Here is a 27,000-nt window from a genome sequence, read left to right as displayed (position 1 = left end):
AGAATACCAAAACAGTCAAAAGTTTTTTAAGAGTGCTTCTATACCTCACATACCTCCTTGCCATGCCTGCATTTAGGGATCTGCTACTACTAACACAACTAGTTGCTTTCGTTTACTCTATTTTTTTTCCACCAAAGAACTCCCTCATTCTAGTGGTGTCTGCTTTCCTCTGAGAGTCTCAGAGAAAAGCAGATGTCACCAAAGCAGAGCACTTTTGAAAAGAAATGAGAAGTTACTTTAAAAAATAGCTAGAAAATTGGTTTTTACTGTGTAGGCAACTGGTGAACATGGTGTCATGTCAGGGACAAGTCTAGTACAGAGGTCTTTTCTAACCACAGAAAAGGAAATTATTTCAAAAGGTCCAACAATGACAAAAATGGCCCTGCAAAAAACCTTAGTGCCCAATTGTTAATTGCCCCTGAGGAAACAGCAAGCAGGTTGCTTCTGCTGCCTTGCCCTTCCCCTCTTAGTGGTGCCTAGGCAATACGATTCCAGACTCTACCTCAGGTCCCTTGTCCTATCAGTGAGTTCATAAATAGTTACATACCATTCTTAAATCTTTTTTTAAGATAAATAACAATCTGTCTCTAATTAATAAAAGTCAAAGCAAATATGTGGATCTTCGCTCAAGGCTACAAGGAGAAGCCTACAAAATGAAGCTGGCAAGCTAATACTGACCCACCATGCACTTTAAGGCCCACATGGGAGCATTCTGTAAGAGCCACTCCACACATGAAAATAAACACCCTCTTTACTGTTTACTGAATCAGCAGTACTTCACACAGGTTTCAGGGGGAAAAAATTTCCATGATAGTGGGAACATCCAGTGTTGATAAATGGCACAATCCTCTACATCAGAAGGAAATCGCACTGAGTTTAAGTGGTATATGATTGCAACCTAAGGTTGCTAAAGAGTAACTTTTCAAACCATTAAACATGGGCTCATTACAAGTTTTGGGCACAAATATTTCAAAATGCTGTATCACATCCCAATTCAGCTTGCTAACAGAAATAGAATTCCTTTATTCTAAACACATGTACTTGAAAGTAAATCCCATTGTTTTCAGTTGAACATACATTTAAGAAATTGTTAGTTACCTTTAAAATGAACAAATGTAACAGTGCCCTAAAACCCCAAACACTAACGTTTGAGCAGAACAGTAGTAAACCTGGTTTTATGAGTTCTACCATAAACATATAAAACGCTTTACTGAAAAGGCCACAAGGCTGGCAAAACTCAAGAAAAATTGCCTGAATTCCATGTGAACACTCATAAATCTGCTCCCTTTTTATTTTTTCCTAAAGCACATTTACTATAAAACTCAGGTTTCCTCTGTTTTCACAGGAGCTAACACTACAAGTGGAGAGACTGCTGTTGCACTCAGTTCCTGCTTGTGGACTTCCTAGAGGCATCTGGTTGGCCACTGTGAGATGGATGGGCCTTTGGTCAGATCCAGCGGTTCTTATATTCTTACTGCATACAATTCAAAACACAGACTGGAAATTTCCACTTTTTTTCCAGAGATCTATACCACTGCTCTGGCCAATGGCCATTTGCAACAACACCCAGCTAGGAATAGGCAGCACTCGCTATAATTGGATGACAAGTGGACTATGCTTCCAAGGGGCTTTAGTAGTAGAGTTAGCAAAGCACTTTTGTGGACTGCATTCTTAGTTTCAAAATGTATATAAGTAACAAGCAAAATGCAAAGTTTTTCCCTTACAGTGATAAGCTGTGTGAATTATTTAACTTAAAAACAAAACAAAAAACTAAAATCAATTCAAAGGAAGAACATCATCATTCAATAGGGGGACAGAACTTGCTCCTACCTGTGATAAACCCAGATGAACAGAAGCAGTTTCTGAGATATACATTATTTTGCCATCAGATGCTACCACAAAAACAAACCCATCCAGAGTCTGCAAAAGAGAAAGAAATATAATAAAATCTTACCACTTACAATATACAGTCAAGTTGCTTGTGATAAGTTTTTTTATTTCCCCCTACAGAGGAACATATATTTTAAAACATATTACCCAATTTGGCTTGATGAAGACTAGGTTAGGTTGATTAAATATGTGTATCACTTCCCACTAAAACATCCCAAAATGATTTATAAGCAGGTAAAAGAAATAATCAAATTAAGTATACAATAATAAAATTAAAACAGATTAAAAACAGATTTAACTGTATTATATAATTGGTGCTGCCCAATTACTATTATACACACACTATAAAAAGTTAAATCTAACTCATTCTCCCCTTACATATGCTAGTTTTACAGCAGCAGCAAAGTTAACATTCTCATGTTGATATTGGGTTATTATAGTACTTAGCAAAAATCCTGAGTTCTTATGGGGGAAACCAATCCCAATTAATTGGTAGAAATAACTTATCACTATTTACAGTTTTAATGATTCCTAAGTGATGTTTTACATTCTTCTGACTATTTTTATTAAGGGTTTCGTGAGCACAGAATAATCTGACAAGTGGCTCCTTTGAAACTTGTAATGAAAATGAAAAGAACATGAATGTTTCATAAAATAAGTTTTATGAAACCATAATTTCAAAAATGATAGAAGGGAAATCCCTTGAAAGTTACAACTACCTTATATAATTGTTCACAAGTAATTCTGCAATATGATACTTTGACTGATTCTATAGTTATTGCTTGGGACCTAATATTGCATATTTTAACCAATAAGATAAAATGAAGGCTCAGCGAAAATTTAAGTATATTGTTGTATTTTAAAAACGCTAATCCTGATCACATGAGTAGATTTAAATCTGCTTCCAAACACCATTTTGAGGATTCGGGTATGAGTCACAAAAGGAAAGGCATCTCAGTCCCAGAAACATGTATTTGGAAACAAGCTCTGCTGATTTCAGGGAAGAACCTTAATGCACTAGAATACCATTTCATATGCAGCAGGTCCCAGATTTAATCCCTGGCATTGCCTTTTGAAGAATCTCAGGTAGCAAAGCAGGTAAAGTTCAAAAAAGCCTGCCAATCAGAATGGAGCAATGATTTGAGAGAGGTGCCACAGCTCAACAGCAGAGCATCAAAGGTCTCAAGTTAAATTGCCAGTTAAAGCATCTCAGGTAGGCAGACTGAGAAAGACCTCTCTCTGTCTAAGACCTTAGAAGTTACTGCTTATCAGAGGACCAAATGTTCATTAAAACAAAACCCACCTCTACGCAAGTGTGATTAGACTATAAGAATTCTCCATATGGAGGGAAAGAGGTCTACATTTGGAAAGGGAAATGTATTTCTAAATACTGTACATAGATAAAACAATTGCCTTTTATATTTACTAGTTCATATTTTAAGATGCTGGAACAAAAGGAAAGTAATAAAAGTCTGCAATAGAGGGGCAAGTTCAATGTTACCCCAATAAAAAATATTCCAAATTATTCTCTGACCTACTCTACTTTTACAGCATGTAATTAGAACCAGATTACTCTTTGGTTTCATTCCCGCCCCCCTTCTTCTGAACATAAACAAAACTTTGTAGCAGTATTAGCATGGGGAAGAAATCACTGCTTTCTTAAATAAAACATTGCTTTAAAACATTCCTCATAAACTAGCAATTTGTTCCCCGATGTTATAGTTAGGCTGCATTGGCACTTCCATTAGAAAACCTTACTTTTAGTGGCTCTTTAAATACATGGCACTCCCCTCCCTTCTTTGCTCAAAGGTGAAAGCACACATATTTTCAGTAAAGTAGCTGCATTTCTTAAAACAACATTTATAATTCATAAATAACTGGACATTTTAAATAGTATTACATCATTATTTTGTGTTAAACACAATTTGAAAATAGTAAATTAAGAAGCTGCAGGTATGTTATAAATATTATATATTGCAAACCATCTCAAGCATAAGAGGTAAGATACACATTTTTAAATAGCTAGCAAATAAATAGATGTCACTAAGCTTCTTACTGTGTGCCAAACTATATTTTGAAAGATTAATTTATATCACATTTTGTTTAAACATATATTTGACTTTTGTCGACAAATATGTTCTAAAAGTTTTTTTTCTTAAAGTATACACTATTTTTCATGAAGTTGACTTTCTATGCAACAACATTATGACAAATAAAGTATACTTTAAGGATGTGAATTTCTGTTTTCATTAAAGTTACTTTCAAAACAGGTTACATTCCAGCAAAAAGTTCATTATACACCTCATTCTACATCAATGCCAAAGCATTTGTTAACGTATTACAATTATATACACCCCACTATCCAATGGAAATTAGTGAAAATAATGATTAAGATATGGAAACCTTTATCATAGTGTCTGCTTATTCAAGTTTCAGAAGGCCCTGCAAATGTCATCTGCTAGTAAAATGTGGTTGAAAAGTTTAAGAACCAAGGGTGCAACACTAACACCTTACCTAGGAGTAAACCCCATTGAATTAAATGGGAATTACTTCTGAGTAGACATGGTTAGAACAGTGGCATAAAGCATAACTAAAACAAAGTTCTCAACCCTTACCTCCTATTTTCAGGGCTACCTTTACCAACATGCAAAAAGGTTACAATAGTGAGTGTAAGATGAATTATAGTAGTTTTGAAAAACAGTTTATTGTTTTATTTTTCCGGTTTCACCTACTCAAGGCTGCATTTCTCTTTATTATACCTGTAAAATCGGGAGGAATTTACTAGCAAAAAAACCTTTTGTGAGGTGAGCACACGCATGATACCCTTTGCAGCATTGGGACTTACACAATAGAGAGAAGCAGAATTCCAAAGTGGATCAACCAGATTTTGAACAACTGTATTTTCAGGTGCTAACGTCAATGGAAGATCTAATCCAGATGTTCTCCTCCCACCACAGGAGCCATGCGTTCTTTTAAAGGTTTTCCCTATTGAGCAATGAGTGGGCTGAAATCTCCATTAAAAATGCATGTTTGTGTATAGATATAGATATGCAGCTGTTTAAAAAGAGCCTATTGCAGCACATATAGTTTGACTGAAATGTGTGTATATGCAAGCATATATTATAAATTACAAGCCACTAGGGTTTCTTGCCCATTTATGCCACTTGATTTACGGCTGTCCTGCAAACACAAGATCATCACATTCTTTTATTTTGCATTAACCCATTCATTGCCACTCCCTAATTCTGTACTCCCAAACCATAATAAACCCGGACTGGAAGTCCCAATCTACCCCTAAGAAGAGGGAGCTGGCCAGCATGTTCCCATTTTCTCTGCGACAGGTTTGTTCACAAGCCACGGTTACTAGACTTATGGACCATCCCTTTCTCCTTTGAAACAAAAAAAGGCGGCTCTCTCCAGGGGACCGAGCCTTGGGTTTGGGGGCGAGATCTAGTGGGTTTTAACGCAACGAACTCCTGAAATAACACAAACAGTATTGAAGAAGCAGCACGAATCGCAGAGACTCTACCTGAAGCAAATGCGAGCCCAGCTCCTTCGCGACATTATCCAAGGGGCCTAATCTGCTCGGCTGGCCCCAGGCGTCTCCCAGACCTAGAAAGGAACCGAGAAGCCTCAGTTAACGCACATGAATACAGTTCATCTGAAGCACTAGCGGGAGGTGCAAGTTGGCCTTTTCCCTCTGCAGCAGAGAGAAGCAGCGTAACATTGGCTGGGTCATATTAGGGGGAGCTGGGCCTCCCTGCCCTGCCTGTGCAGTTCCCCGAGCGGGTTTCTCGGCGAGTTAGGTGGTCTTTTCCTCAGGAAAATTAGCTCCATGACATTAGGGTTTAGATTCAGCTGAAGGCCGCCACGTTGCGAAAGGGCCTGGCCGGCCCACATGTTACTCAGGGTTCAGTTGCCATTTTAGAGGTGGGGGGGTGATCCCCCACAAAGTAACATAAGCCTCCCTGAAATCGGCCGAGGGGACCTCGCTAAAGACGCCCTGAAAAAGAGTTTTGTACTCTCTCTCTCCTCTTCCCCCACACCGCCCCCGCCATCTTCCCACAAGCCCTTGCGAAGGGAGGCTACGGAGGCAAAAGGCAGCCGAGCTATACAGTATTATTGCCTTGGTGCTTTTAAGTGCAAACGTTTGGTCCCTTCACTCAAACGCCCGCTGCTGTCGCTTCGGCAAATCCATCCATTTGCCCCTTTCACAAATCCTTCCGATTCAAGACCTCCCCATCTATACAACTTGGCTTTGGGCGGGACGGTTTGCTAGCAAACCGTGCAGCTCCTGTTAATTGGATATATTATATCCCCCTTTAGATTTCTAAGAAATAATCAGTTAGACCCAGTGAAACCAATGAAGTTATTTATTTTAATGGGTCTATGCTGTACATAACTTGAACGTAACTTTCCCGCCTTTTCTCCTGTGAGGGAAAATTCCCTCAGCCGCGTGAAATCCCCTCGTTTCCTCCACCCTCGGAAGTCCCTTCAGCAGGAAGTCTAGACTGAGGGTAGATGGGATCTCACGCTATTAATCCCGGGCACGGATCTCCTTCAATGTTACACATTTAATCAATATGAAAATAGGTTCTTGATTATGAATGGCATTGCTCGGACCCACCTCCTGACCCACTGAGAGGTTGACCAACTACCACAAAAGTAGTGGGATGTTGGGAGAGTAGTAGTAGAAGAAATCAGATAATAGGGCTGTCGCTTTCGTAGACAACCTAACCGCTTATTCTTTAAGGGGACCGAAACACCTTAGCGCTCACACTCCTGGTTGTCTGTAGAGCGTGGACCACTGCTTCACTTCGGCTGCTTTTAAAATAATAATTATTCTTTAAATAGTGATCGACACCGTGCTCTGTGTAAGCGGATGGCCGAAGTCTCTTTCACCAAAGAGAGGTCATAACATAATGCCCTTAACTTCAACACGGCCATTTCAGAACCCCTCGAACAGGGTTCGGGTCAAAACAAAATGAGTACTCCAGACGGTTCCTCGGAGATCCTGTCCCCCCCCCCCTGACATTGTCCTCGGGAAACTCGTCTCTCCTAAATTACTAGCAGTAACGAAAGCAGCAGTCCATGTGCAAAAGCCGCCGAAACCAACAACGCCACAGGTTGCATCAGAGAAGAAGAATAATTCTGTTTGCAGAATCCTCCCAAGGTTTCAGTTCTAAGCTAAAAATGTGCCACAAGTCATCCTGTAGGGCAGTGTTCCCCAACCCTAGGCGGGGGACAGTTGGTGGGATATCCGCAAGTTTAATTAAGGTGACTGCGGTTAAGAATAGCCAAAGGTCACTCATGTGGTGGTTCTAGCACAAATTGACTTTCAGTCCTCAAGGCCGGGATAAGCGCTGCCTCTTCCGAGGCTCCTAAAATGCTCGCCTAGGCTTGCGGCGCTCGCTCCATTCATTCCACTGTGAATTCCGCGTGGCTCCCAGAAAGCACAGCGAAGAGCCCCGTGGAATCCGTGGCCGCGCCTCCCTCCTGTCATTCTCCAGCTCTGCCTGCGGGTGGCGCACGAGATATTCATATTCTTGCTTTCCTCTTCCGGAGACTGGAGCCTTGACCCCAGGCAGGTAAATAGAGGACAAACGCGATCTGCCCTATGGAGGTGTGGGGGAAACCAAAGCTGCACCTTTTCTCTGGTGGTCCCGACAGAGCCTTCTTTGCAAGGCTGTTTAAAAAGGGTTTCTTGCTGATGTGAACTGCTCCTTATCTTGTGCAGGAGGGGAAGGAAAAAGGGACTCGTCAGTCAGCCTTTCCGCTGCACCTGCTCCCAGGGTCGCTGCCCTGGAGACACTGCGAGACAAGCTCGGAATCGGAGCGGGAAATGCATGCATGCGTCTGACTGCCATCCAGCGCCATGCAAATTCGTGCAGAAGTGCAAACCCCCTTACGCTCACAGTCCGAAAGAACATGCTGCTCGAGAAGCAATGCCTTTTGGGCAGCAATGGGATTCACTCGAGAGTACATTGTGCTGCAAGAATATTTACAGAAATCAACTGGGTTCCGAATTACACAGCGGTGTGTTTTTGTTTTGTTTTGGATTTTTTTCTTCTTTTTTGTTAAAGCTAAGACTTGGCTTTAACAGGTTTATGGATTGAGCCATCCCCACATTCAAAGAGGCGTCCGTTCTTTCGAGCAGATGAGCCAGCCATTGTTCGCCGGCTTTTCAAGACCCGCAGCTCGGTACCTGCTTTCTCGCCTGCTGCGCTGCGCCTGCTAATTATACAAGCTGATGCAGAGCCATGAGCACTTGGTGCCCCGTCCACTTTTTCTGCTAATGAGGGAACTGCATGCAATGGGAATGCACAGGGCGCGGGGGGGGGGGGTGCAGGCAAGACTACGTTGTAAACACCGTATCTTGAAGAAGTGATGTCACAAAGATATAGAAATTAAGAGCCACACTCCCATCTTTTAAAAGGAAAAGATATAGCTATCATAAAATTCCTGAACAACATGAATGGGAGACCTTCCATCGACTCACTGTGGTTTAGATCGCGCCCCGGCGTTGCCAAATGAGGGAAGCACTAGAGAGAAATCAAACATCGTTTTATATTAAACATCTGTTAACTGACAAGCTAGTGTTTAAGTGGCTCTGGGGGGTTCACTGTCTCTTTGCGTTTCTTTTTCTTTATTCTCCCCATCACATTGTGGTACCAGTTTATCAGCATGTTCAGAGTTATTTCTACATGCACCTTTTGTCTGAATAACTATCGCCTGGGCTTCAGTAAATGCTGTCTCATAAACCTTTTAACCTCTTTGTACAAGCAAATCGTGTTGTTTTTTCTTTAATAATCAAGTAGAGCCCAGCTGCATTTTGAGGAAGACATGAATCCATTGTTGCATTTCCCAAGGAACAGAATGTAGATTTATTTGCTACTGCTCTCCGCTACTACTTATCTCAAAGCCTTTTCCAGAGGGCTACAAATTCCATTCCCACGTATACCCGTTACGTCTTTATACATAGAAATGCTGTCTTAACTGGGTTAGAAAAATATATAGAAATACACAGAAACGTTGCCAAGTCCATCCCTCGGCATGACATTCAACCAAGGCATCAGCAGTTTCAACTTTGTTGTCATCCTGGCAGCCATAAGTACATCATAAGAACGACCAACAGTTAGCAAAATGCTAAATCTTTGTTTGTGAGTGTGTGTTTTGATGCTAATATGTCTGCTGACGATCAGGAAATACAAAGCATGTTTGTTCTTTGAGCCAATGGATCTATGCACCAAAATCCGCCAGACGGGCTCCTTTGCATTGTATCATTTGACATTAGTTGCGGGATTCCCGAAGATTTTTAAGTGTTGCAAGATTCTCTCCAGTACAAAACTGAATTCCTCCAGTCGCATTGTCAACGGTGACGGCAGGGCTTTGGGGCAGAGGTCCGTAGTCCCACTCAGCAAAATCAGTAGGGGGCTGATATCAAAACGCACGTTATTAGCATTCAGAGACGGGACCATATACAGTAAGACCAAAGTCTAAAATTGCCCTACTGCTCCCACCGCTAAAGCTCAGGTGTTTGTCGCCAGAGAGAGCTCGATCCAAAAAACAATGAAGCAGAAGTGTTTAGGCTAATGCTGATAGAAACTGAGACATTAGCTATTTAAAGCGCAATCCTGTGAGTGTTTACTTGGAAGCACAGTCAGTATTCAGTGAGGTTTGGTCCCAAGTAAGTGTGCGTCGCCAGTGATGTAGCGGTGAATACTGAAGTGCGGGCGCTCTTCATGGCAACTCCATCTCCATGTCCCTTCATGGACGTAGCCAAGGGAGGGCAGGGGGGCAGCTGCCCCCATGAAGTAACACAATAGAAATACTTAACTAACTGACCAATCACTTCGGTGCTGCCCCGCTCCCCACAAAAGTGCTCCCCGCAACAAAAGCCATGTGCCCCTCCTAAGGCAAGACAACAAAGCTGAACCTTTGACCAATACAGTATCAAACCTCTCCGCCTTACTTTTACAAACAGGCTGATGAAAGCGTTTCGGAGGACTCAAAAGCTCCTTTGCTGTTTTGTGACATTTTGGTTTGTCATAATAAATAAAGGGACTCCGACATTTCTTCGAAACAGAAGAGGGCTGCTTAATCCTTTAGCTTGCATCCTAGTGTAACCTCTACCTCTTCTTCTTCTTCTATTTATCGTACATGGTGAGGGTTTTCCCCCTCGGAGAACAGCTCCTTTATTTGGCAGGCAGAGGATTGGCTTGGCAGATAACTCCCAGAAGACACGAAAGAAGGAGCAGGGAGGAGGCTGGTCGTCCTTGCTTGCCTTTCCCTGCTCTGCTGCTGTAGCCTCTATTGAGGAATGACTGCCGAGGTGACTTCCTCTTTACATCTCCATCCTAAACGGCTGCCTTAAAAGAAACAGCCAGTTTTGCTACAACGAAACCGACTTGACGATTCAACTAAGCTCAGCTGAGTCTCTCCTCTTCTCCATTTCCCAGAGGAAATGATATCTTCCCGGCATGTGGGAAGATTGCTGTCGTTGTTGAGTATTTGTTGAACTGAGTACATATTTTAAAGGTCCGCACCCCAGTCCCCACCACCTTCCTTCTCCTCTACCCACCCCGTGCCCAGATATATGAGACACGGGGATGGGGGAGATTCTTCCAACGACAGGAAACCTTTCGAGCCGGCTTTGAACCTTCGGGCGAAGGCGGCATATAAATCCAAAACAAGCGCATCGCATGAATAGCAGCAATGCGTTTAGGATCCACATCGTGCTTCCTAAAATGAGGGTCTTTAAATGTACGTAGAACTTCCTTCTAAGTCAGGTACTGCAGAGAACCGCGGAGTTTACCCGCGTTACTTTCCAACCGAGGGGCTGAGCCTCCATATCTCTTTAAAATGTAAACACTGGATGCCAGGGTCTCCCATCCCAGGGAAACAAGGACGCCCCCAGAAACAGACCCAGCACAAGCGTCCGTCTTTTCTGTGTTGTTGTTTCATAACCAGGGACTATTTGCAGAACTCTGAGAATTCTCCAGGGCTTCCTCACAGACAAATGTGTGTTTAAATTCCTGCTTAAATTAGAGAGCTGGGTCTGTCTCCCAGGTAAACAACGTGCTAAAGGCTTCTTTTTGGAACAGCTCGCTTGGAAGCGCTCGCTTTCCGGAAAGCGGAAGGAGCCTCCAAATAATCGCCCCTGGCCCCAAAATCAGAACCATCAGCGGCACTTTGAAGGATCCCCGAGGGGCTTCTGGGGGCCAGTGGGCATAAGGGAGTATATAATGAAATCGGCATACGCGGGAGTAAGGCGATGGGGCCGCGATTTATTTTTATTTTTGCTGGTTGTTGGCAAAGGAGTACGCGCATCCACCGGCCCGGCGACTCTCAGAGTGTCTAGAAAGCTTCCTCTTCAGACTTCAGACCTTCTGCACCCAAAGGGTTGCGTGGGAAGGGGAAGTAGGAGACTGAAGAATAGCTGATTCTTCGGCTTTGTAGGTACTGTACTGTATATGACTCGCAACAGTTACGGTTGGTCCGGATTAATTTACCTAAAGCTATCGCCCCTTTAAAAACTCATGGCTAATGCGCTTGAAAGGATAGGAAGTCCCATTCTGACGCCAGTCCGTGACGACGATGATGAATACCTATATATATATGTTATGTTGTATCTGATCCACTTTGAGAAATCCGGAGCCGGAGCAATCCGATTACCTGTACAGGCTGTAGAATGCGACATTTGCAATGCGATCCTAACGCAACTATAAACTTAGAAGAAAATCCCACCGAGCTCAGCGAGAAACGGAGGAATCGCAACCTTAGTTGATTAATTGATCGAACTTAATCGATTTAGAAGGCGTCCGATGAATCAGGCATTTCAACACCACCCCCCACCCCACATTAAGTACTTTTTAAAAAAACTGCACGTGACAGGCGCCATCTTAGAAGAGGCCCTTGGCTTCTGTGCGAGAGATCTCGCTTCTGCTAAGGCGCTGCTGCTGCTACTGCGGCACGCGAGCGAGGCCGCCATCTACAAACAAAGAGCGCACCTTTTCTGGGGCAGAAAAACTGGCGGCAGCCCAAAGACAATTCTCTCTCTCTCTCTCTTTCTGCTGGCAAGTCCTGTTTGCTTGCCTGGTGAGAACAAGCAGCAGCAGCGCCCCGTGACTCTCTAAGGGGAAATCGCCTGCTAGAGGAAAGACATCTCCGCTCCCAGGAAAAATAAACGTCTCCCTTCCTTTTAGCAGCAGGCGCCAAACCTGGCTCTGCGCGGCGTCGCTCCGCCCGTTGACTGCAAGCAGGGCCCGCGGGCCGAGGGATGGCGCTCTCCCAACCCAGTCCCGACTCCTTTTCATTTAGCGCTTGAATCGAGTGGGGCGGGGAGAGAAATTGCTGAAAGGTCAAGGCTGCCATCCTAACTAGGGCTGCCCTCTTGAATAAAATGTTGGGGAGGGGGGCAGGTAAGCCCCACCCCGCATAATTGATCACATGACTTGAATTGCAATGTCCATTTGAATTGCAACCCCCTTAAATATTTTATTGGAATGAGCCAAGGGGCTAACGATCCTATCCCTGCCCATTTAAGACTAAGGCCCCCTGGATCCAATGGGCCTTACTCTTAGGTAAGTGTGGGGGAGAGGCAGTAATGTCACTTACCTGGGACTGTGTCCCGTTTAACTCAGTCCTAGCCCCGCTTACCTGGGAGCAAGCCCCGTTGAATTGAATGGGAGCTGCTTCTGAGCGATGTATAGGATTGCGCTGCCTGGAACCCTGGGGATCTATAAAACGTGGAAGTCTGGCGCAAAGACTGTCTCGGGAAGTCTGGGGTTGCCCTCCCTGCAACACGGACGGCTCCTCTCGGAGGGGGCTTCCTTCCTTTCTTCCCCCTTGTCCCAGACACCCCTTACCCTCCCTTCGCTCACGGCGGTCCTTCAAGGGATCCGGGCGGCTGGAGAAACAGGAGAGGAAAGCAGCTGGGTGTCGCGGAGGGAGGGAAGCCGAGGGCGCCTCTCTCCCTTACGTATCATCCAGAGTGAGTTAAATCCGACGGAAAACTGCTGATAGCGCTGACACTTGATCCTAAGCACGGTTTACTGCATATTTCAGCTAGGGTCACCACCAGCTTTCTGGGCTGGCTTGCCCCCCTCGCCCCCGCCCACATGCCTTAAGCCAGTCTTCGCCAAGCTGTTGCCCTCCAGATGTTTGGACCAAAACATCGGGAGGGCACCCGGTTGGTGAAGGCTGGCTGAAGGCATAGGCGGGAGGGAGCCACAGGCATAGAAAGGCCCAGGAGCTCTGGCAGAAATATATAATCCAATTTCCCGAGAGCATCAGGTGTTTAGGATGGCAGTTTTAGGAAAGGCCAGCGGTCCTTCTGGGTCTTAACCAGCAGTCACACAAACAAGAATTAAGCACGTAAAAGCACGTAAAAGCACGTAAAAGTTTCCTCTCCTTTATTCGAGGTGCAAACACGCCTCTGCCCTTAATGTCAGATAAATAGGAGCTGAGGCTACACGGGAGGGAGGAGATGGCACTCTGCGAGTGCTGGGGGTAGGGGTACTCTCGTCTTTATTGGGACCTTCGGACCCCGGCTGAAAATAGCTTGCAGCAAACATTTAACTTGAGAGTAGGTCCCTTTGGATTCAGCAACGCCTCGCATCTGGGTAGGAACGAATCGGATTGTACTGTCAGCCCCGCTTTCCTTCCCCAAACATACTACAGTACAGTGGTACCTCAGGTTACATACGCTTCAGGCTACATACGCTTCTGATTACAGACTCCGCTAACCCAGAAATCGTGCTTCAGGTTAAGAACTTTGCTTCAGGATGAGAAAAGAAATCGTGCTTCGGCGGCGCGGCGGCAGCAGGAGGCCCCATTAGCTAAAGTAGTGCTTCAGGTTAAGAACAGTTTCAGGTTAAGAACGGATCTCCGGAACGAATTAAGTACTTAACCCGAGGTACCACTGTACTGCATTGCTCAAGAAAGTCTCCCCACGACCAAATTGCGTATTTTAAAAAAATTGGTGTTCAATTATTGAAAACAACAGCAACCACACTGTGCTCTGCCACCCAGATCCTAACACCTCAGTAGAGCAAGCGCGTTCATTGTCACTTACTTGCATAAAAGTATTCTAATACAGTACAATCCGTAGCATGTCTGAGTACTTCTGAGTAAACCCCATTAAGTTCAGAGGGATTCGCTCCCAGGTTAGGCGACAATTAACTCCACTTACCTGGGAGTAAGTCCCACGGAACTCACAGAGATGTATTTCAGAGTTGGTTTGGTTAGGATTACACTGTTAGTGTGGATAGGATTGTGCTGCAGGGTTATAATCTTTAAACATGTTTACCCATAAGTAAAGTAATGTTAGCTTTTCTGCTTTAATCTGCTCTAGAAGTAGTGATTAAATAGGTGTAATATAATTGATCATGCAATATTCATAAGAAAACCAGAAACAGTAATAAGACCATGCGCTGCGGGTTTTCAGTTCTGACTGAATAAGAACAGCCAACGCCAAGGAAAGCTGAAAATCTCCAGGTTTTCCCCGCTGCTACAGAAGGAGACGGCTGCCTTCGGCAAACGCTGATTGATAGTAAACAGGGGTTTGTGCTCATGGCACGTTAAAAGGTGCATGAAGTTTTCCAGCTGAGAGAGAAAGAGAGGGAGTGTGTGTGAATATACAAAGCCCTCGGATTCTACTGCTTGGTGGTTCTGTGCAAGACGGCTAAGTTTTGATATAAGCGATCCACAGTTGCGTCACGGGCGTTTTAGTACTGTATTCTGAAGCTGGGCTGGGAGGTGACTAAACGTGAAAGGCAGAAGCGGGATACCTTTATAAATGAAGCGAGTCCCGTTAAGATCGAGTGGAAAGGTCTTTAAACCCGAACTGGACTCTGGATTCTAAGCACATTGACTTACTTTTTCTTAGTGCGAGAGTCCTCCGGCTTAACCAGGCTGTGGCGTTCCTCACCACTACCTTGGCGGCGCCCCAAACCAAGCGCCTGTAAGCAACTGAATCATGGAGACGGTAGTTTTTCCCTCCTTCCCTACATGTCCCAGCACCCTTCATAAACTACAGTTCCCAGGATTCACGTGGGGGGGGTGCTTTCAATGCAGCTATGACACCTTTGTATTTGATTTTGAGCTGATAACTATACGATTATAAACGGGGGCTTATGCGAGGAAGAACCTCTAGGAAAGCGTTATCATATGTATGCCTTTTTTTCTGGATTAAGGCGACCGAGGTTCCAGGTTTGCTTGCTTTTTTAAAAAGTCATTCATTAAGCAGCTGGCTTCCCCTTTTGGTTTAATCATTACGAAGCGGGCTGTTTTTAAATGTCCATTTTCCTCGCTATGCGGTGTCACACTTTAACCATGGCGTGTCCCCAACCTGGAGGGACCTGGATGCGGGCGGGGGGGGGGGGGCGCTTTACTTCCTAAAGTGTTCCTCTTTCCCCCTCTCCTATTGTGGAGGGGAAAGAGAAGTAAACACCCGCGGAGAGAGAGGGGGAAGGGAGGAGGGAGAGGAAAGGAAAATGAAGGCATCCTGTTCTATATTTTTGTTTTACAGCAATAAACGGTCGGACATGAAAACATGCACACACACAAAATCCAAGCACAGCGGCGGGTGGTGTTACAGAGCCGAGATCTGACGCGGGTCTCTGCCTCCTGCCTGGACTTTAATTCGTGGATCACGAAGGTCAGCGCAAAAGCTCAGGGGCGAAAGGGGAGAAAGTCGAGCGCGATATTAGATCCTGGGGAGCAGCTGGGGATTCTCACTGCAGGGCTCGGGGACTCCGCCAGGTCAGTCGAGAAACCTCGCCAGCATCTGCTGAAAAGGGTCTGATCCCCCGATCTGTAAGAGCTGAAGAGCCAGGATTTATGTCGGTCAGCGCTCCCGCGTTCAGCCCGCAAAGGGCCCGCTCATAAAGGCGGTTTACTTGCACGTAAGACCCAGGGCGTTCAATGAGGCCGACGGCCTTCATGCGTCTCTTCGGGGTCGCAGGAGGCCTTAGCGGCCACCTGTTTCATGCAGGATCAGGCTTCAGCGGAGGCTGGGGCTGCCTAAGCCCAGGGGAGCCGGGGGTTCAAAGGCATTTCCTCCTCCCAGCGGTGCTACGGTTTCCTTGCTCCTCAACTCCCCCCAACCACACTTCTTCCTTCGCCCCCGCTAGTCAAGAGAAATGCCCAGCCAGGCTGCTGCGGGAACCTCTCCTAAGTACCAGGCAGAAAAACAAGGGAAGTGCAGCAGATCTCTTGGAAAGTGCCATATTTTAAAAGGAAGGAAGGAAGTGGGGGGGGGGAGCGGAAGACATTTATTTCGATACATTAAATACGGGCGAATCTAAATTACCGTAATATTCCATATAGAGTTGCGATTGCATTTATTGCACACCATACAAACCATTACGTCTAGAGAAATCCGCAAACTGGGGGAGTAGGTGGTTTTGTTCTTGTTTAATGTATTTATTTGGGCCATAGGACACTCTTAAGTGATTGCTGTCGGTAGCAGATTGCAATGGGTTTCAACTTTCCGGTGCAATTCTGTTTTTGGACTGGTAACTCTGAATCTGGGGCATTTCGGTGGGCTTTTCTGGTTATAAAGACCTGGGAACCCTTACAGGCTTAGCAAACCTTTTCACAGCAGGGGGCCGGTCCACTGTTCCTCAGACCTTGTGGGGGCCGGACTATATTTTTTTGGGAGGGGGGGAATGAACAAATTCCTATGCCCCACAAATAACCCAGAGATGCATTTTAAATAAAAGGACACATTCTACTAATGTAAAAACACACTGATTCCCGGACCGTCCGCGGGCCGGATTTAGAAGGTGACTGGGCCGGATCCGGGCTCCGGGCCTTAGTTCGCCTACCCATGCACGTAGCCGGAGCCCTTGTTCTTGAAAGATACACGAAAAGGCAGATAATCTCTCTCTCTCTCTCTCTCTCTCTCTCTCTCTCTCTCTCTCTCTCTCTCTCTCTCTCTCCCCCCCCCCCTTCCTTTTTCCTTTCTGTCTCTTTGCTTAAGAAAACCAAATCCACCCGAAGTGACATTCCCTCCACGCATCCCGGACGATTGTGAGTTGCTAGCAAGTATGAGACAGAGAGAAAGCGAAACCCCTTGCAATAAATAGCTTGTGGTTTGCAACATGTTTTTCCTGGGGACAATGAGGAAGAACCGTCAGGGAGGTCCTATATAACAGCGAACTTTCCGCTTTCCTACTGTACTTAACAGATCCCCAACTTTGAAAAGAACTGCTGAATATGAAAGTTAAAAGAACCACCCCCCGCCCCCAGAAACCCTGCAATTAATAAACCTGATTACATTGATTTATAATCCCAAAGGGGGCTTCGGGGGACCGCCACGTCCTGTTCTGAAGAGGACTGAGACTCCAGTCTTAACCCCGTTCACCTGGAACTTAGCCCCATTGAATTCAACAGGGCTTACAGAGCAATCGCTACCATGTCTACTTAGAAGTAAATCCAACTGAATCCGTGGGCGTAAAATGGTTTCCCCCCTATCATTTTAATTGCCCTCCAGGTTTCCCGGCCCTTTAGAAAAAGTGTCCAGGCGAGTTGCGACCCTCAGAACCGGCTCCCTTCAAAAATCCAGACACTATCCAAATTTATTCCTCTTTCATTAAAATGTCATTATCAAGCGATCCTTTCCTGAAAGGGTTGAAGGATGGAACTGGGATGTAATGAAGTCATCCCAAATCGGAGCACGCACGCACACAAAATCGCTCACATATTTGTGCACCTTCACTTCTCAACATAGGGAGTTTCGCTAATTTCTAGAAGGAGCGCGGAAGGAATTGAACAAAAATGGATCAAAATGATCTCTCTGATATTACTCAATTCCTATGTTTTAAGATACGTGGGGAATCTTTTCAAAGTTTACAATCACCTTTTGTAAGCATGGCAGAATTATCGAATCTCCCTGCTGTTAACTTGGTACTTTATTCACACTTTTTAATTTATGAAATAATGGAGAAAGAGGAGCAGCCCAATCTTCTCCATGTTTACTGGGAAGTAAGTCCTGCTGAGTCTAGTGGGATTTATTCTAGAAATGCCCAGGAATACAGAGTTAACAGCAGCCCTAAATCCACTTCCCTGGGAGTAAAATCTATTGAACTCAATGGGACCTACTTCTGAGTAGACACGCTAAGTATTGCAGCGTCCTTAGCTTTTGTAAGTTCAGGTGTTCTCTGTTTAATGGATCTTTGTTAAAGCTAGACTTTGCTGTTGTATCTCCGCAGCAGGAACACGCACATGCTGGCAAACTTTTTTTTCCTGGTGCTTCGGTTGGACAACTTGGTATACGCCTTTAGAGTCTGACTGGCAGTCAATGTTAGGGCTGCAATCCCATGCCCAGTTTCCTGGGAGTAAGCTCTGTTTAACTTAATGGGATTTCCTACAATCCTCAAAGTACTTACTCCCGAGTAACACCAACGAACTTTATGAAATGCCAAACAAGCCGAATGAGACTGGAGCTGCAATCGCCTTAACACCTAGAACTCGTCTTAAACGGGGCTGTGGATCAAGCTGCGAAAGGAAAATCGGGGCTTTTGAGGTGTGGTTTTTTTTTTTCTTACCCTCCACGGTCTCAAGACAAGCCAAACTAGCACTTGATTTGGTATATTTTCTTTAGGCAAACTGCCTCAAGTTATGAAGGCAGAAGAGGGGGAAGAAAAAGCGTGAACAAACTGCACGTCCGGTTGTTACTTCCTCCGACTGAAAAATGCGCAGCTCAAACGCACCTTTTCAAGTGAGCGAGGATTACGGACCATGTTCGGGTCCACTAAGAAACTGCCACTGAAATCATTGGGACTAATTGCTTCCTTGTGTAGGATTGTGGCGTTTTCTGGGGGGATGAACCCTTGGATTCGAAGCCTATGAAATAAAATGCCGAGGATTGGAGAAATGAGGGCATCCTTTTGCTGAAGGAACCGCAGTTTTGCCTGAAAATCTACCCAAAGAAATTGAAATGATGTAGCTGGCTATTCTTAAGCAACCTCCCACAATGCCTCTTCTCTGAGTTAATTTTAAGAAGCGAAGGAGAAATATCCCAAAGAGAATTCTTAGCCAGCAGGAGCCCTGGTGACTTGGGAAGAGCAGATTCCCGAAGCTACTTGCCTTCCTTCCGGCGGGATGGGGCTTTTTATAGTGTGCTTACAGCTATAGCAAACGATTGATCAAATGAAAACAAAACAAACAAAACTCTCGGCTTTCCAGGCAACAGATGCAAACTGAGCGCATTAGAACAGGCCTCCTCATTCAGGCCAGAGTTGCCCGCAAGCAGGAGTGAAAAGGTAAACCCAACTGATTTCAATATAAGCTTTTTAAAGGATTAGGATAGAAATAGGACAACAATTTATACTGTAAGCTTCCTGGGGCAGGGAACTATTTGTTACAGTGTAATACACCATGTACACTGCTTAGATAATAATCAACATTGATAGAATACCAGCCTCAAGCACATCAACTTGCAAGCAAGCCCCCTTGATTTCACTGTGATCATCAATGCAATCCTATACCTGCCTACTCAGAAGTAAGTCCCTTTGACTTCGATGGCACATACTCCTAATTAAGTGTGCATAGAATCCTAGACATACTTTCACGTGAGTAATTTCCATTTAACTCAATGGCATTTAATTTCGGCAACTTTCATAGAACTGTACTTTTATTGAGTATGCGTAGGGCTCCGGCCTTAAGGAGAGAGATAAAAAAAAAACAAAAAAAAACCTGTCTCAAACCACTCTTAACTAGATAGTTTGCTCGAAGACAGGACATATTTCCAAATCCGAGTGTACAAATAAAACGTCTGCTATCAACATTAGAGCGGCTCAGGTGTAAGGGTGACTTCCTTTCTGACCCAGCGATTGTTAAACCATAAAACGAAAAATGAAAGTCTATTTTCCGATCTCTGCAGGAAGTGATCCTACGAAATGCGGAAGTTAGAAGACTCAAGCGAGTAAGCCAAGCCACAAGGCAATCTCCACCAAATGGCAGGTGCATTTTATTTTAGGGTTTAGGATTGTAGGGGAAGAAAACGCAAGGACAATACATTTAATCTGACGCAACCCTGCCTCCAGAGGGATAGAGGTGGGTAAGTCATCTCTCTCTCTGTGTCTCTCTTTGTTTGTAAAGGAGAATGAACATTATTTAAAGCAGTGCGCGGGGCTTATCAGAGCAGAGAGGCTGCTTTGAGCAGCTGTCTGCGGCGCTGGATGGAACTAATTATATCTCCTGCCGTCAGCTCAGCTCAGCTCGATTCCCGGCTGGCGCTGCCCACCACCCAAGCCGGCTGAGCGCTTGTTTACAGCGGAGGCTAAGACGCAAATCTCCCTGCGACTCCTGTCAATTTCAAGGCTGGCGCTGAGGAGGGGTTTCCGCCGAAAGCGCGGCCCTGCAGGCGGCTGCACGAAAAGGGAAACCGGCGAAATCCACACCATTGCGGATAAGCTGCGGTGGAGAGTTTACTTACACCACTTTCAAATATAGGCGACCCAGCGAGGGAGACCCAGAGGGCTTCCTGGGCCAAATCTCAGCTTTTCAGTTTGTACTGCAAGTCCAGTTATACTGCTAGCTAATCGTATACCTAGGAATTGCCACTGATCTCGCCACAGGGGCCCCTCTAATTCCAGTAGGGCGCATTTTAAAGTAGATATCCTAGAATAGCAGACCTTGCGCCTAAGGTATTTAGATTGCAATCAATCGTCTTTACTATTATTATTTTTTAAGCGCACAACTCAACTTATTACTGAGTCAGACCATGTAGCACAATATTCTAACTGGGAGCACTTTTCCAAGGCTACAAAAAGCCATACCTGGAGACACCCCGAGTTGAACTGGGACCGTCTGAGTCTAAATGGGTTTAGGGTGCTGGCTTTGCGAGAGCGGGTTTGAAATCGTGTGCGACTCTCCGAACCCCCAATTCAGCTGATCTGTATTACAGTATAAGAAAGCTTAAATTAAATCATTCCGCCTTAACCTTCAAATAAAGTTCTTCTGGCTGCAATTTCACACACACTTCTGAATAGGCAAGCACTGCTCAGTCATTTCCTCTTGCATCTGTTCACTTAGATCCTCAGCACATTTACTTAGGAGTAAGCGCCGTTGCTTTATATGACTCATAAAGTAAAAAAATTGTAATAACGCCTCAGGTTGGAGGGAAGTGAGTTTACTTTCCAGCTCCTCCCCACTCGATCGCCCTCGGGCTGTCGAGTCCTTTATCTGCTCAATTCAGCTTGTTTTGCTAGTTAAAGATACGGAGAGCAGGACTGTTCTCTATTTTTCACCTGCACGATTTTCGGGATGGTACGATTCAGGCAACAAGCGAGCAAATCTGTAGTGTTGGTAGGCCTTTGATCTTGGAAAACTTGACACTTTTCCCCCTAGACCGTGAGATACAAAATGTAATCTTCCAAAGTTTTCTTTCCCCCCCCCCCCCTGAGTCTGACAAACCATGGACTGTTGGTGGAAACCCCAGCAGTCATGGCTAAAACACGGATCTCCCCTTTTTCTGGAACGTTACACATATCTCCCCCTCTTTCTTCTAAATATTGCTAGCAAAGTTTAGTTAAAGGGTTTATTTTGCTGTGCTTTTATGGTGAATTGTCTGACAATTGACTGACAAATCCTGTCTTGTCTTCCTCCCACAGAAGTCCTATCAGATGCAGTACATGTGACATCGGAAGGATTTGTATTTTTAATGGTGGAAAGTGCTTCACTGTCCCGGCTGCAATGGCCATCTCTCTCCTGCAAGTCTCTTGACTTCAGCAGGACTACTCCAGCACTAAATGCGTTGCACATTGCTGCAAATACCTTTTATTTCTGCACTCAGGCTTCCGTGTCTGGTATTAAAGAACTCTCAGTGCGATGTTAAACACGTTTCGTTAAGCAAAAGGCCACTGAAGTTATTTTAAAGAAACGCCGTTTGGGGTTCTTGGGCCACAATCTACAATTTTTGAAACTTCAGAGTAGTCCTACAAAAAGTCACGGAAATCGCTCCCAAAAGCAAAGGGCTTCACTGCAACTAACAAACATAGGAAAAAGGGAGAGGGGGGGGGGGCTGGTCGCGATCCGCGGCTGCCTTGGCGTCCGTGGGGCTGAACAAGTTATTCAGCTGGTGGTGTCAGAGAGCGGCCACCCAAAACGTTGCAAATCGAGCTCTGAGTGTCTTTCTAACTGTGTGCAGAGAACTAAACGCCGGCCTCTCCAAGGCAACCCCGAGAGCTCACTACAGCCTCCGCTGACAATCGAGTAGGACCCTAAGAAGCCCCTGGATTGGCCCCAAAGATCCATTTAGCCCGTGGTTCTCTTTCGGGTCCTCCTAAAAGCCAACTGGTGCCTTCGGACCAGGATTTTGGGGCACACGTCCAGGATACCCCCTCGACAGAATTAACCCCAGTAGGGTTAGCTGACCCACCTTTGAAGCTGAATGCAGTGGCCCCCTAAGGAGGCGGAAAACCACTAAGTCCAGGGTCCTACATTTCTCAGCTGCATCCCCACCCGCCCACCTCCCTCGACCCTCGCGATCTGAAGGGGCAGAGGCGAATCCCCCCTCGTCCCGGAGGACTCACCTTCGGGGAAGACGGCTCTCATCTTGAGGTAGCTGGTGGTGAGGCGGATGATGGACGCCTTGTCGAGCTGCGACGTGATCGCCGACGGCAGAGGCAGCAGCTTGGCCAGCTCGTAGAACTCGCCGTTCTCCTTCTCGCGGCGCGTCTTGGCGGCGTTCTTGGACTTCTCCTTCATCGCAGCGGCAAGTGTGGCGAGGCGGACGCGAGGCGGGCACTGGCATAGTCTCGGGCCCGCGAGGCTGCTGCAGGCGGGCCGCGAGCAGGGACTTCGCCTGGGCCTTCCGACGGCGGGCAGCACCAGCCCCCGAGCCCAGACCAGGAGGAGCGTGAGGTGGCGGCGCCCGGTTGCCTCCTCTCTCCCTTTTCAAGCGGGCTGGCGAGATGGCCGTCCGAGAACGTCGGCGTTTCTCTCTCTCTGCGCTTAATGCTCTCCCTCGCCTCAGCGCAGCCTTCGAATGAAGCAGGCGGCCGGCCACCCGGGCGGGGAACCTCGGCTCGGCGGCGTCTCCCCTGAATCGAGACTCGCTCGCCCGGAAGGCAGGGAGGAATCGCTCGCTCCTTTCCCTCCGCCTCTCTCCCCGCCCCCCTTAACACGTGTGTACTTGCTGTGTTTATTTTAGACCCCCCTCCGGGCCAAACTGGTCTGCCTTGTGCGTCACACGCGCCCCAGCCCCTTCCGCGCCCCTCGGCCGGGAAGGAGAGCGGCTCCCAAAGGAAGGGCTCCGCGGCGATCCGTTTCCCTCAGAGAGAGCCCGGAGTTGCCACAGGGCGTGTGGGGACGTCGCTCTCTCCCGCCCGCCCCGCCCCTCGAGGCAGCAGCGAGCGGCTCTCGGCGGTGGGCGACGCAGACCTGCCGCTTGGGCACTTGGCGCGCCAGCAAGCCTGAGGGGATCTTTTTCCTTTCTTTCTTTCGCGCCAGAAAGAGAGAGAGAGAAATGTCCACCTCCCCTGGCCGGGGTGGCTCTCTTCCCTGTCCAAGCCTCTCTTCACGGCCACCGGAGCGAGAGGAGAACGCTTCCCGTCGCTTCGCCGGGCTAGCGAAGGGCGGCTGCGCTGCGGAGCTGTCGCCGGGCGCCGCTTCTCCTCCGGGCGGCAGCCGGGCTAGAGAAAGAAGCTCTGAAGTGGCCTCGTCAGTTCCTGGCGAGGCAAAGGCTGAGAGCCGCCGGAGGGGAGGGGGAAAGCGCGCCCAGTGACGTCTGCGTGGTCTGCTCAGGGCAGCGGCAGCGCCGTCCAAACCAGCCAAATACAGGCCCAATTAACACTCGAATTGGAGGGACGGGGAGAGCGCGCGCGCCGGGTGCGTGCGAGTGGAGGGAGGGGACTAACTGGACGCGGGGAAGGGGGGGGCAGGCAGGGTCTCTCTTCGAATGGCGCGTTCCTATTTCCACTCATATCCTGAAGCAAAGCTCTCTCTCACACACACTCACACAAATAAATAAATAAATAAATAAACCTCTCTCTCTTCCTCTCGTTTCGCAGCCAGCCTGCTCCATCCACAAGCGCCTCAAACCATCAGCCTTCTGACAGCCCTCCCTCCTTCTTTCAAATCTGCGTTGACTTTGCAAGTGGATCCCCTCGATTCCGAGGGCTGGTCTTTCCAAGAAGGCCCCGCTTCGGGCAGGCTTGGCTCGAGTGTCTTTCCCCTCTGCGAGGGACCCTCAGGCCCGCAAGCCTCGACGCCCGCCCTCGCGACCCTGGTGCAAATGGCGCTGGTTTCGAGGGAGCTGCTCGCTTCCAAGTGCAGACGTCCTGCCGAGGCCAGGGAGGCGCTTGTCTTTCAGCTCTCTGTCCACAAAGGAAGGATCTCGAAGGCAGTCGGTGGAAGGTCTTTCCAAGCAAACGCCTTGCCTTATTTAAGATCCTACAGCTTTCGACAGAATCTAGGCATTTTGAAATAAAAAATTCCGGCCTCTGATCCGCGCCGGATCCAGAATCCACCTAAAGCAGCGGTCCCCAGAGCACTGAACTCCCCGCAATTTGTTTACTTCTGAATAAACGTGCTTAGGATCTGATCGCGCTGGAAGTTAAGGTTCCTTTGGTCGGTTAAAGGTCCTTAAGTTGCACTAGTTTCCACTCAACTGACCAAGCTTGTTACCTATTAAACTGGGAGTGAGGCTTCAGCGGTTTCTGAGCAACCATATTAGTTAGTGGATCCTGACTGGGTTATTAATAATACATTCCATTAAAACGGTGGGATTTCCCCTCTAGTGAGCAAGAAGAAAGTTTGGGGTGTAAAATCCCCTCTGGACTCCCAAGCATGTTATGAAAGAGCGGATCAGCATTACTTAGGCGCCCATCCTTGACTCACTCCTCTGACCCACTGAACTCAATGAGGCTGGCTTCTGATTGTGCTGTTAGTTAACCGTGTCCTCCTCTTCCAAGTATATATGCAACCCCTAGGTCTGTCACCAGACTTCAACTCCCCGTCGACCTAGTTGATTGCTCACTCCTATTCCCAATGTTCATAGGGATGCGCGATCCTGCACACACGTCTCTGAGGGTCAGTCCCGCGCAACTCTGTGGGACTTTCTTCTGAGTTTAGATTTGCGGGTCCCCAATAGCTCTAAGACGCACTAACGCAGAGGCCCAGATCTACTCGAGAGGCGGAATGGGGGAATCCAGTAACTTGGCCTACACTCAACCTTGGGACCCAGCATACAGACCCAACGGCCCATCATCTCTGGCCGTTAGCTGAGCTTCCTTGGGTATGATGTGGGCTCTTCTCCAAGCACTCAGAAGTATATGATTTTCTGCAATCCTATACACACTCACTGGATAGGAAGCTTCATTTAACACTGTGGGATTTCCATCCATTGAATTGCCCTAGCAATACAGGGTCCTATGCGCTTACTCAGAAGTCACTCTTCCCCGGGAGTGAGCTCCACTGAACGCAGTGGGAGAGACTTTTGTGGACATACGTGCAACCCAGAAGCCTGAAAAGGCCATATCTCCTTCGCCTACAAGCCTATCTTGCGCCCAAGTGACTTCCTGCAGGAAAGTCGCATGCGCCAGGCAATGTACCCCGAAGTGTCGCCCATCGAGGCCACCACGATCCCAGGCCCACTTTAACTGCGCTGCCGGCGGTGGAATTCATCTGACTGCTCAGCGGCAGGCGGCTGGCGAGGACCGCGCTTGTCCGTCCTCTGCAGCAATCAGGCACGCCTTGGGATTGTAGGGGATGGTGGAGGGGCCGCCGTCGAGCAACGCGGCTGGCGGCTCTGGGACCAGCGAGGAGGGTTGGGTGTGCTGGTGATTAGGGGTTCCAAACCCTCCGATCTGGAGCATGACCTCACAAAAGGATGGATCTGCTATTGAGGCAAACTGACCGGCATTTACGCAATCAATGGACAGGAGCCACTGACAGTCTTTAGGGCAGATGGTGGGGAGCCTGTGGCCCTCCCAATGTTCTTGGACTCCAACTCCCATCAACCGCAGCCAGCATAGGGAATTGTTGGGGATGGCGGGAGCTGTAGTAACCTTCTCCTTTGGAACCCAATCGCGTTGCTATATTCCATAGCCTTCCTTTTCTCTGGCGCTCGATCCTAAAGACTATATTTACTTATAGAATCATGGCAGAGTTGGAAGAGACCTGAGGATCATTTAACCCAACTCCTTGCAATGCAGGAATATGTAGCTGGCCCGCACGAGGATCGAACCCACGACCTGGGCGTTGTCAGCACCACGCTCTAACACGTGAGCTAACCACCTTGAATATTTGAAAGTAAGCTGCGCGAATTAATGCGTGCAGCTCGATCCTATATATGCTTGCCTAGAAGCAAGTTCCTCTGAATTCAGTAGGTCTTGCAGGCTGAGCGGGCGCCTTCTTTCCAAGCGAAGATGCTCCGAAGAAGGGAGGTACCGGCGCCCCAATCTGCATACTTACACGTCGTATTACCTGAACGAGAGACGGTCAGACAGGGAATACCGTAGTTAGCCCCACGGAACTTACATCTGAGCAAATATGCATCCGTTTAATCTCTATTCAGCATGGAGTATCTTCTTAGGCGTTTATAGACGCGCAGAAACGGTCTAAATAGCAGTGTAAGTAACACAGTGTATATACGCTTTTGAGTAGTCCGATTAAATTCGACGGGACTGTCCTGGCGTAAGCAGGACTGTGGTTTGCGGCTCTGGGTTCCTTCCCATCAGCTCGCTGCTGCTGCTTTGCCCGAGTCCTCTGACAATGCATCTGCTTTGTGAATTCATGCCTCGCACACTAACCTTAGCGAGGAGGATTCCGAGGTGTTTTCTGAAGCCTGCAGAGGAATCGGATGGAAATCTACATCCTGCGAAGCTCCCCGCTCTCTCCCTTCCTCCCTCACACACATACACAAGGCACACACTCTGTCAGCCCTAAGCAAGTTTTATTGCAAGTGAACCCCATGACGCTTACTTCCGAGGAAGCGCGGCTCTGCTCGCATCTGAAACGCCTCTCATAGGGAAATCCGATTGTCTTCCCAACCCTGCTGCGTCCTTTTGACTTTCAGGGCTCGGAGGGGGACAGTTCCCCAGCAAAGCTGCTTTGTGTCTACACCCGGCCTCTGCCAGGGGCTCCGTTGCGCCTTTA

The 27,000-nt window shown here is 47.1% G+C and overlaps 1 protein-coding gene across 2 annotated transcripts in view; it reads right to left on the bottom strand.

The window, feature by feature from the left end:
• The window catches only part of SIM2 (SIM bHLH transcription factor 2), a 48,504-nt gene extending 24,025 nt beyond the window's left edge, over positions 1 to 24,479 (bottom strand). The window contains exons 1-3 of one of the 2 annotated variants that reach the window (XM_028727144.2): positions 22,434 to 24,479; positions 5,420 to 5,502; positions 1,831 to 1,920 (exon numbers count right to left, since the gene is read on the bottom strand). In XM_028727144.2, the coding sequence (XP_028582977.1) occupies positions 1,831 to 1,920; positions 5,420 to 5,502; positions 22,434 to 22,608 (348 nt within the window). In that variant the 5' untranslated portion in view covers positions 22,609 to 24,479. The remainder of the gene's footprint in view (positions 1 to 1,830; positions 1,921 to 5,419; positions 5,503 to 22,433) is intronic. The other variant, XM_028727145.2, reaches the window with a different exon arrangement.
• Positions 24,480 to 27,000: the final 2,521 nt, after the last annotated feature.

The sequence above is a fragment of the Podarcis muralis genome, chromosome 4 (genome assembly GCF_964188315.1).
Source record: "Podarcis muralis chromosome 4, rPodMur119.hap1.1, whole genome shotgun sequence".
Classification (NCBI taxonomy): Eukaryota; Metazoa; Chordata; class Lepidosauria; order Squamata; family Lacertidae; genus Podarcis; species Podarcis muralis.
Note: the sequence above shows the minus strand (reverse complement) of the source record. Positions and strands in the feature narration are given on the sequence as shown.